This window comes from Gasterosteus aculeatus, chromosome 15, assembly GCF_964276395.1.
Source record: "Gasterosteus aculeatus chromosome 15, fGasAcu3.hap1.1, whole genome shotgun sequence".
Lineage (NCBI taxonomy): Eukaryota > Metazoa > Chordata > Actinopteri > Perciformes > Gasterosteidae > Gasterosteus > Gasterosteus aculeatus.
Window position 1 is genome coordinate 1,995,982 of NC_135703.1, and position 11,442 is coordinate 2,007,423.

Below are 11,442 nucleotides of genomic sequence, written 5' to 3' on the forward strand. Positions count from 1 at the left end.
CTTATTCTTTCTTTTAAATCAAAGCGGAGAAGATGATGTGTTGCATGTTTTGTTGCGATGGAAAGGAAGGCGCCGCCGGCCTCGGACCCAACAAAGGCCGTCAGACGGGTTGGGACCGGTGTTTCCATTATTTTGTCCACTCCGTTTCCATCAGTGAGGGTGGGCAAGATGTGTCTCACAAAAACAGATGTAATAAAAGATTGTCATGTGTCATTGAACCCCAGAAATTGAAGTGACGCGTATTACGCTGCATGGTACAAAACTAAACGTAAACCGTTCTGACAAACCGAAACTAAACAAGCACCCTAGAAACAGAAAAAGTAACTCAAGCTCAGATGTTTAAAAAGGAAAAGGATTAAAAACTGTTAAAACCTACAAGCTTTTTTTGAGTTGATAGTACTTTTTATTTTTCTGTTTATTTTTTTTTGTTTTAATATAATTGACAGGCCTCCACATTGAAGCCATGTGAGAAAGAGAGACACAGATGCTGATATTGTTCTCACAGTACATTTTATTTCATGCCTGAAGCCGCTGTTGATCTGTATGACATCGTCTTTTTTTTGGATCAAACAACAGCTTTAAAAATAAATCCCAAACAATTGGCAGGTAATTTTAATATTGCATATTTCTATCACTTCATTGCTACAAAGTTTACGCAAAACCTTTTGTCCGCTTGTGTTGTCTTGATGCCATCGAACCTGAGCGGGTGTGACTTCCGTCAGTCCGTATGAACAACGTCACCACGTAGCCGTGTTCAGAGGAGCACCCGTCTGGAGGCTTGTTTCCACATCCCTCCCCCCCAGCTGCTCAATGTCAAAGGTCAACAGCACCGCCATGTCACCGGACTCCCCCGAGGCGGCGGCCAGTTTCAGAGGCTGGAGGCCGCTGCCGCTGAAGACCTCGCCCTCCCACACTCTGCTCTTGTTCAGTTTCAGATCCGTCCGGGTCTCCCCCATCACGCTCACCCTCTGGGCCCCGGGGACCCTCACCCGGAAGCGGACCCAGGCCAGGCGCTCCAGGACCCCCACGCGGGGCTCGAAGAGCACGCAGCCTCTCCTCCAGGCGGAGTAGACGGCGGGGAACGGGGCCCCCGGCCGATCGCTGCTGTTCCTCAGGACAAAGTCGCACATGGGGTCGAACTCTCCGTCGGGGGTGACCTTGGCGTACAGGCCCAGCCGGTAAACGCCGGCGCCCGGCAGGCTGACGCTCACCGTCACCTTGCTGTCCGTGTACGTGCAGAAGAGTTGCCGCGACAACGGGAAGGCCGGCGGCTTGTCCTCCTCTCGGCCGAGCACCGCGTGGAGCTCCAGGTCCCGCTGGTTCTGGAAGGTGACGTTGCACTTCCCCTGCTGGGTGCTCACCAGCGCCGTCGCGTGGCTGAACTTGGACAGCCCCGCCTCCATCGTGCGGGTCCCCGGCCCGCACGCCGAGCCCAGGTTGGGAGGGTAGAGCTGGTCCGGTGCAACCACCTTCCCTTTGCAGCGCAACAGGAAGTTTCCGGCGTTCTGGAACTTGACCTCCGTTTTCTCGTAGTCCCGCACGAACACTGAGAGTCGGTAGAAGCCGCGCGCGGGGCACAGGACGTGGCACGCCAGGGCATCCGGTTGGATCTGAGTCGCCAGGCAGCGCTTGGCCACGGCGGCCTCCAGCCCCGGGTGGACCAGTTCACACAGCATCATCAGGGGCCTGGACGTCTTCAGCGCCAACTGGAAGGCGCCCTGCTCCACCTCGGCAGCCTCGCTGCCGAGGCTGCTGCCCGCGACTCCCAGGGAGCCGGCAGCCGGCTGCAGGCCCCAAGACAGGAAGGGGTTCTCCGGGATCTCCTCCATGGCCCTGGGGATCGGACACTCGACCGTGAAGGAGCAGACCCACATCAGGGCCGTGGTGGCGGCTTCGGGGCGGGCGAACACCTTGACGTCGTAGGCGCCGCTCGCGGGCGGCAGCAGCTGCAGCTTCATGCTCCGGTGGGAGAGCGTCAGGAGGCCGAAGGAGGAGCCGCTGGACTCCCTCTGCTCCGGAGCTCCGCAGTGCAGGAGGTCCTGGTGCTGTGTGATCTCATAGGTGAAGGTCGCTGGCCTGGAGAAGCTGAGGGACACGTTCGCCTCGCCGTCATCTGAGAAGGAAACCACGAGTTAGACACCTTTTCTCTTTAACGTGAACAAATGGGTGCATTGACAGCGCTTTGCACGGCGTGTAAAAACCGGACCTGTGACGATGTGGAAGTAGTGAGGCTGGATCAGCCTGAGCCCCATAGTGAAGAAGGCGGAGGTCTTGAAGACCCTCCTCTCAAACTCCTCCACGGGGATGGGCGCGTCCAGGAGCTGCCACTTCTCCTCATCGGGGAAGTGCGATTCTATGAACTCCTCCGGGTCCGTCAGGAAATAGAAATCGTCGAACCTTTTTGAGGCAACGGAAGGAGACGTCGCGCTGAGTTTGAGACTGAGCTCCTCGACAAAGAGCGGCGGAGCAAACTCAATCACAGCCAAAAACCTTTTGACGAAGCTTTCGCGTTGCACATCCACTCGTCCGGCTCCCCAACAGGCGTCCAACAGGAACCAGTGTCCTCCCAGCAGCACGGAGTTCCACAGGTGATCGGATTTCACATCCTTGAGGCTCTGGCCCTGAAGGTACCCGATGCCCTTGCTGTGGCCCGGCACCTCCTGGCACTCGATGCCCACCTCCCTGTAAACACAAACCAATCTGCTTCTTTTTGTCGGCTTTTCATTATCCGCTGGGCTTAAGCCGATGTTCCAGGTTATGTTCGTGCTGAAGGTCTTTAAGAGAACACCGTTATTTCAGGCTCTGAATACATATTTTCAACTCCGATGGGACCAAGGCTGCAGCGCAACGGTGAAAGGACCTCTGAGGGGATCTGATCAGAACGAGCGCTCGGCTCTTTTGGGTTTCCGCCCAATGAAGGCTGTGTTTTTCACTTCGTACAGGAAGCTCTTGTGCGTATTGTTTCTCTCCACGTTTCTGGGAAATGTGAATGAGACGGGCGATGTGGTCTAAGACGTAAGATGTGGATGTGGTCGTGTTTACCTGCACATCTCCGCACAGAGGCTGGAGTAGCCACAGCAGACGCCCCGACCGGCGGCTATCACCTCCTCCGGGGCGCTCAGCTTCTCCGAGTGGCCGAGGTACCCGCTTACATCGTACTCTGTGGAGAAAGCATTCCTTTCATCCCAAAACTAGTGCGGTGCTTTGTATTCCACCATGGCGCTCGCTCCTGTTTCGTTCAATTTCCGAACAGGAATGAAAATTTTCTTTAATCTGGATTTTATGTTATGGACCCAAACGAAGTAGGAAAAATATGGAAAAAAACTGAAGTGAAACGACAACAAAATGAATGTAAAAGCTTTCAAAAAAAGTCACATGATTAGTAGAAAAACCATAACAAACCTTTTATCGGAAGGTTTATTGTGGTGCCATATTCTGTCCTTTTCGTAAAAATAGATTTTAATGGTGCTACGTTGTATCATGTCACACTTAGATTCCACCCAGCTGAACTTATTATTAAACTAATCACACGAATTTTAAAGGCATTCAGCACTGGACCAGCAAAGGAGGTGAAAACATTTGCACACGATATTGTTTTGCTTCACCAATATGACTATTTTGTGTAGGTCCAATTCCACAAAAATCAATTATATGGAGAAAAGAAACACAAGTGCATTTATGAAACGTGGCTGTAGCGGAGGACGTGTGTGTGTGTGTGTGTGTGTGTGTGTGTGTGTGTGTGTGTGTGTGTGTGGTCTTGTAAAATACCCACCGATGTTGTGGCACAGCCAGACCCAGATGGCACGAAGCCTCTCCAGCTCATTTCTGGCTCCGCGTGTGATGCTCTGCACTATGCTCTTCACATCATACACACACTTTTCCTTCAGCTGCAACACACACACACACACACACACACACAAGAGACATTCGCCGTGAGACAGAACGTGTTTGTATGGGTTCATTAGTCCTTTAAAAGCATGCAAAGAGCGAGGCTTTCTGTCTCACGCAGCGTCCTGTTGTTTTGAACAAACCAGTGTGTCCCTTCTGGTTTCAGAGTGTATCGGCCCTCAATGCTTCTCCTGCAGATCTCCGCCGCGTTTCAGTGGGTTGTGTCGTGATTAATCTTGGCGGCGTTTCCTCACCTCTGCTCCCGCGCTGACCACGTGAGCGTCGACGCCGACGAAGACCTCCGTGCCGGTGAACAGGTCCCTTCGACGACTCCTCTCCCCGGCGGCCGCAGGGGTGTCCCCCCGTCCCAGGTGGGGCTTCGGCTTCGGGGGCCCGCGCCGCTCCGCCTCCGTCCTCACGGCGCTCTTCTTCACCGCCGCGGCGGTTCGGGCCGCGCTCTCGGACGACAGCTGCCTCTTGGCCGCGGGCCGCTGATCTTCGCCCTCGACCGTCAGTTTCGCGGGCGCGCCCGGCCCGGAGGCCGCGGCCGGCTGGGGGGCGGCCGGAGTGTCCCCCACATCGGGGGGCTCCGGACCCTCCGGGGTCTTCTTCCTGTTTTGTACCAGCGCTCCTATGACGGCGACGGGCCTCGCTTGGCTTAAGATCCCATTCTCCGGGAGTTGGTGGAGCTCCAGGGCCTTCGCCTGGACTCGTCCCTCCTGGCTCGCCTCATGTTGCTGAGGAAGGCGTGCAGCACAGGAGAAGGGGAAGGAGAACTTCTGAATTGCAACTCTAGCTGACATTATGCTGGAAGCATGGCCTCCTAACCAAAGAGAAGGTAGATGCTATTCAAAAAGACAGAAGCCAGTTTGGTTTTATCTGAGCAGCCAGAGCTTCAGTGCTTTGTTCAATGGCTCGCAATCAAAAGATCCAGCATGCACTGGGTGCAGGAGAAGGAATGTTCTACATAGCACATTCTGTGTAAGACAGTGATGAATTGGCAATTATTTCATGTCTATTCATGACCAGAAATGAACGCAAAGGTTGGAATCATTTGTCACTGTCACAGCAGCCAGCCCCCCCCCCCCCCCCCCCCCCCCCCACTGGTGCGACCTTATAACATCCTGCGTGTGATAAACCTGCGGACAGGTGGGCCCCAAAAACAAGCGACGCGTGTCAACGCCCCCCCCACCCCCCCCGGGGAATGCCTGTTGACCCAGACGGGCACTGGCGACCTGCAACTGGACGACCCGGGCGAAAACCGTGCCTGCCGAGGCTCTGTGGTTCTGACCCTGGCCTCCGACCTCTGACCCACCAGGACTAAAGCGAAAGGTCCCGGAGCATATCGCGAGGGTGACGCCACTCACGTTGGAGTCGATCCCGTCCCAACGCCAGAAGACAACCCCAGTGTGACGAGCTGACTGATTGGACTTCACTCACCCTGAGAGGATTTAAGACGCCTGCTGGAGGTCCACTGTGTGTTCTCATGGTCCCCGTCACAGGGGGGAGGCTTATATACTCCCCCGGTGGCCTGCCGGGACAGGCCCCAGAATAACAGCCCTAAAAATACTACAGAGCAGTTAAGACCAGCCAATGGAGTGAGTCCCAACCCAGGAGTGTGACGTCCGTGTGAGTGCGTTTCCAAGTGTGTGTGTATGTGTGTGTGTGTGTGTGTGTGTGTGTGTGTGTAGCTTTCAGACGTGTGCTCCGAGTGGCTTTGTGTGTGTGTGTGCATGCATTTGCTAATATGCGTGTGCGTTTGCATGCTGTTGATGGACCGGGGGGGTTACAGGGTTTATGGAGGGTCCTGGCAAGCGATAACACCGGCGTCGACATCAAGCGCACCCTCGGCCCCCCTCCTCCTCCTCCTCCCCCCGCCCCTGACACGCACGCAGAAACACGCCGCGTGCTCCATCTCTCATTTGCATTCTGAAAGGCACCGGTCTGAATACATGCTGATTGCTTTTGTTAGATCGTGTACAGCGGAGGTCTTGGTGGTTGCACATTGGAACAGATCTTAAGAGGGAAACACGACATTAAACCACTAAAGACCCCACGTTGTCACTCTGGAGCAGCCAGGGGTCGACGGCGTGTTCAGAGCCTTTCCCTCAGTAGTAGTCATCACACTCCAAACTGTACTTAAAAAGTACTCTGTCAACAATCAGACTTCTAGTCGCATCGCTTTCACAGTACTGCGACATCTCCACAGTCCATTCTGGTGAAATATCACAGAAACATCTTCTAATTGGAAATGATTGGAACAATATTTCCATCTGAGATTTAGTGTCGCAAAGTGGCACAAAATGGAAATACGAGGACCCCAAATTTGTGCCGAACCGTCAATAGGAGCCGCGGAAAGAGGCCGCCGGCTCACGTCCCCCTTTCAGGATGTAGGCGTGATGCACAGAGAAGAAGGAGCACTTGTTGGTCAATCCCCCCCCCTGTTTATGGCGGAGGCCGCCTGTGAACCCTTACGGAGCAATTAGAACATCTGGAACAGCTGTCAGCCGGCGAATCTCGCTCCGGCTTATTAGGAAAAAGGGGGAGATGTAAAGCGTTGACACGGCAGAGAAACGAAAAGGAATTCACTGCTGGCTTGAGAATTATTCTGCATTATTCTGAGACCAACACACCAATGTTGGTTCTCCAGCGTTCGCCCCTCCAACTAGGACGCAGGTCACATGATGACAACGGATCCGTCTTCGGCCTCCACAATGAAGTAAGTGGACGATTGTTTGCTTCAAGACGTGTGCAAACACACACAAAAATGTTGCTTTAAATCACAACCTGGAGTTTTATCCAAAATACATTTAATAATAGTAAAATAGATCAAGAGGCTCTGGAGGGACCTGCGTGTGGTTTGTGTGCGTTCGACATGTTTACTCCGGACTGCAGGCACAACAAACCGTTTCCTTAAGATCTGAGGGACGAGCTGGGTTTATATCTCCAAACATATCCAAAACATATTTCTGCCTTCGGCTGTTATGTGGTTTATCTGGTTGGGGGAGGTGGGGGAGGGGGGGCGCTGCCATAACGTCCTCGGCTGTCTTGCTTTCTCCTTCTTGTAGCTGCAGCCGATCGCAGATCCCTCTGTGTGTGCAGGATGAGCAGCTGATTTTATCTTCACTGCGGCTTTTAGTTTTTATGGCAAATTGTAAGTAAAAGTCAAGTGCGTGACGGCTGTGATGATCAGACACCACACAGATACAAACGGACGTTGCATCAGATCTCAGGGATACGAGGATGTTTTAATGAAGGTGTGCTGCATGAAGTGCACCTGTTAATGACTAAACTACCCCCGCGTGTCCAAACCTACATGCCCCCCCCCCGGCCAACAGCTGGCGAATGCAGCTTAGAAAGCAGCGTAATCTGGACAGATGGCCTCTGGAATAATGGAATTGTTTTATATTGTGATTTTAATGGATTGTGTAAAAAAAGGAACATGTGATGAGAAGCTCTTGTACTGTACATGCATCATGTTACTGTGTACTACTAATGTACTACCATAGAATACGTTACATTACCAACCTTAAGTTGTTGGAACAATTTAGGCCAAAAGCCACAAAATTAACACAACACCACAGCAATATGCTAATTGGCTAACATAAGATGTAAACGACCACCCCGATACAACCACGAGGACACACACACACAATGATACATGAATGATGCAAACCCAACACAAAGATTAGACTTTAGATTCCAAACAACCACAAAATGACCACAAGGAGGTGCACAATGACTACAAACAAGTTGTCATTTTAACACAAAGCGCCAGAAGATGACTAGACAACTACAGAAAGAGGCAGTCAACTATTAGACAATGAACAGCAACACAACCATAGACACAAAGTGAAGCCACGTTAGCTTCTTCTTTCCCCTCCGTGGTCGGTCAAAGCACGTGGAGCGCACCTTGACTACGTCACCGCTGCACGTGGACACTTTGTAGCCTCCGTGCCGGTGGGCGGGGTCACGCTGCAGGCACCGTGCGCGCGGCCACCTGAGGATGACCGCGGCGCCACTTTCAACACGCGTTTCATTTATCGCCGCGAGCACGCGACACAGACGCGGCGGCGTTCTTCTCCCTTCTCTCCTTCGCTACTCGTTTCCCGGGAACCAAAACCCGCGGAAAAGCCGGCGAGAGGAAGGACGCGACGTTATCAGAGGCGTCATGGAGCGTGCTGAGGACGACGCGGAGGGGCCGGGGGCGTCGGGGGGGTCGGGGGACCCACGCACGGCAGGTAAGAACGTGCTTTTCGCTCCTCGTGTGTCGTTACAGTCAGAGAGACGAGGCATAAAGAAAGATGGAGAGAGAGAGAGAGGAACACAAAATGCACCAGAGGAGGCAAATTTACTCCAGAGGGAATCGAGCCGATCTGAAGGAGACTTGAGAAGTTTCACTTTGTTTGAATTGTTTTCAGGCTGATGGTTCCCAACTCTTCCATTCAGTTAGTATCGGTTAAACATGCCAACTACGACATCTACGGCATCAGTGGAGTCACAGGTGTTCCTCAGTCCGTGGGCATCTCGTTGATTTAGGTTTGCGAAGCTCCAGGAGGTGTGCGAGGAACAGGGCAGAGCTCAGAGCTCGGGATGGATGGATGGAGCAGATGTTGAGGCCACCAGTAAACACTGTCCCCGGTGGGCAAACACGTGTCAACAAAGAGCTCTGAGTGGAACAAACAGCCAAGTGTGGAATCTGGAAAGCTTCCTCCGCGGTTTCTCAGGCTCGTGTTTGGGCCTCTTTGAATATGTGTAGAAGGGAAAGAAGGTAGAAGATGGTAGAAGTCGGTGGTCACCCGATGATTTCATCAATTTATCGATTACTGCCTCGGCAAAAAAATGATACACAACGATGGCAGAATCAAGCCATCATTCAAATAATTTATCCAGTGAACTTCCAAATCTTCTCGAGAGTAAAGATTTGCTGCTTTGTCTCACGTTATTCCCATAAACAAAAGTAAAACAACAAAAGTCGTTGTATTTAACACACAAAAATGGGAGGGCATTTTGAACTTTTCTTAAATTTGACAGTAGCATACGGTTAATCGGTTAACTAGAGGAGGTGATTGTTGGACAATCATAATGTTGTAAAGAGGTTTTGCTTCATACCGAAGGCTTTCTGTAGGTTTTCTTTTCTCTTTTTTTTTACCACATAACGATGAAATCAAGGACCCCGTTAGCCTTTCGACCCTTACTTTCCTTATCTTGTCTTTCTTTTAATTGGTCGCTGCAGAGCAGAGGCTTTACAGCCTCCAATCCTTTCAACAAAAAAAGCAAAAATCATCCCTTTGACCTTGAATGTCCTCAAACATGCACTTTTTCCTCATTTCACCCGGCGTGCGTCGTGTAACGGACCGTCTTAACTAGGATTACCTCTTTCTTTCTGTTTTTTTTTATTTTTATTGGTGCCATTTGGCGGACACTTTCACGCTGAGCTCCTGGTGGACTTGAGAGTGCAGACATGTTGTTCCGTTCCGGGTGGAGTGGAGCTTCTATCTGTGGCGCCGGTGATGCGGCGCTCTACACGGTGACCTCCTCGGGAGAACACACTGTGACCATGTTAGGACCGCAGAGAACGCGCTTCGAAAATGTCTTTAGGCAACAGCATCCAAAAAAACCTTCTTTATTCTTATTTCTTAGTTTATTGCAATTTTGATTCCAGTCGGAGTTCCTTAGTCAGTATATTATTATTCTAAGTAATGTGTGCAGAAAATATGACTTCTAGATATGTAATTATAATATAATGGAACAGCACACAGTGTTGATTGATTGTCAAGTGGTGGTCATTATAGGGGCTGCAGTGAAATCGAGGAGCTCCTGGTGAAGACGTTGAGCTTCCGGCTGTAAAGCAGCACTTTATTTGTTGAATGGATGCATCGGTATTTCCGGATTAAACTGGTGGAGTGCACGGATAAAATGTGCATTTCCTGACTATTTCTTAGACAAAAACACAACTAGAGCTCAACATGGCTTTAGGATATTATTTTAATACATTTTTTTTTAATAATGCATGACCCATTTGTGTGTCGCGCTCAATGTTATGACGTTTTACATGTGGTGCTAGGACTTTTAACAATCTTGTTGACATCATGTGCACATTCACACGCGTAAACTTAAGGTTCCTATCTTTGGAAAATGCCATAGCATCAAAATTTTGAAAAAAAGTCATAGCATTGAAATTTGGGGGATATAAATCCTACAATATAAATTTAGAAAGAAACATTTACATTTTGAAAAAAGTCCTGAAATTCTGAAATAAAAGTGTTGGTATTGAAATTTGGAAAAAAATTATACAATTAAAATTTTGGGGAAAAACGTCATAGCAGTGACATTTAAAAAAAGGCAAAGCATTTTTTTTTTACAAAAAAAATTAGTTAGAGTGTCAACATGTTAAAAAAAAGTCAAAGCAATGAGATTTGCAGTCATAGCTTTGACATTTTGAAAAAGTCCTACCACAAAAAAGTCTTATTGAAATTTGGGGGGAAAATTCCTACAATTTACATTCGGAAAAAAAACATTAAAATCAAAAGTCATAAAAATTGCAAGAAAAGTGCAAGCATTGATATTTGGAAAAAAAGTTATACCAGTAAAATGCGGGGGGAGGAGGGGGAGTCATAGCATTGACATTTTAAATAAAAGGACAAAGCATTAATATTTTTAGGAAAAAAACTGGGGAAAGGTTAGAGCATCAACATGTTGGAAAAAAAGGTGATAGCATTGATATTTCAAAAAAAAAAGTCAAAGCATTGTCATTTATTTTTTTTTGAAGTTGAAGAAATTACATTTTGGAAAAAAAGGTCAAAGCAATAAAATTCTGAAAATAAGCTCAAAGGTCGAAACTATTATCATTTGGAACAAAAGCCATGTATCAAAAATTAGAGAAAAAGCCCTAGCCCTGACATCATAAAGAAAGTCACAGCATTGAAAGAAAAAGTCCTAGCATTCAATTTTTTTGAAAAAACCATAACATTGAAATTTGGGGAAAAAAAGTCACAACTTTGAAACGTTGAAAAAAAAGTCATAGCATCAACATTTCGAGAAAAAAAAAGTCATAGCATTGAAATTCGAAAAAAACATTGAAATAAAAAAGAGAATTTGGAACAAAAGCCATAACATTAGAAAAAAAGTCCAAGGATTGTAATTTGGAAGAAAAAGTCTTGGCATTGAACATTTTGGAAAAAAATGATAGCAAAGAAATTTTGAGATAAAAGTTTACATTTTGAAGGTCAAAACATTTACATTGAGATGTTGAGTGAAAGGTTGTAGCACTGAAAGGGACATGTTTTCACAAATACACAATATAAATTAGAAAGGGAATTCTGATACATTTTAACACCAGAAAATACAACAGGTGACCTCTCTAGTTTCCAACCGAACATTTGCCACGTTCCAGCCTCTCTCCTTTATTAGAAATAATTCCGAGACGTTTTTTTACTGCTCACATATCTAGTATTTCACAACGTTTTAGAATGTCTCTTAAGTATGTCATTGGAAAAAACTTATGTATTGATAACCCTGACGTAAATATTGGATTACGACCTACTGGCACGC

At 48.7% G+C, this 11,442-nt stretch overlaps 1 protein-coding gene across 3 annotated transcripts; it reads right to left on the bottom strand.

Annotated features, from left to right (window-relative positions):
* Window positions 1–493: 493 nt before the first annotated feature.
* Window positions 494–5,485, bottom strand: ky (kyphoscoliosis peptidase). 3 transcript variants are annotated; one of them, XM_078089293.1, is made up of 7 exons: window positions 5,329–5,485; window positions 4,143–4,625; window positions 3,773–3,887; window positions 3,043–3,160; window positions 2,491–2,682; window positions 2,207–2,397; window positions 494–2,113 (listed from the first exon to the last, which is right to left on the bottom strand). In XM_078089293.1, exons 1-7 carry the CDS (start codon window positions 5,374–5,376, stop codon window positions 738–740), a joined length of 2,523 nt encoding a protein of 840 aa, XP_077945419.1. In that variant the 5' UTR covers window positions 5,377–5,485; the 3' UTR covers window positions 494–737. The 3 variants fall into 3 exon arrangements, with proteins under 3 accessions (XP_077945419.1, XP_040056426.2, XP_077945418.1); XM_040200492.2 differs by having other exon boundaries at window positions 4,143–4,711; window positions 5,329–5,483; XM_078089292.1 differs by having other exon boundaries at window positions 4,143–4,711; window positions 5,256–5,391.
* Between the last annotated feature and the right edge of the window lie 5,957 nt (window positions 5,486–11,442).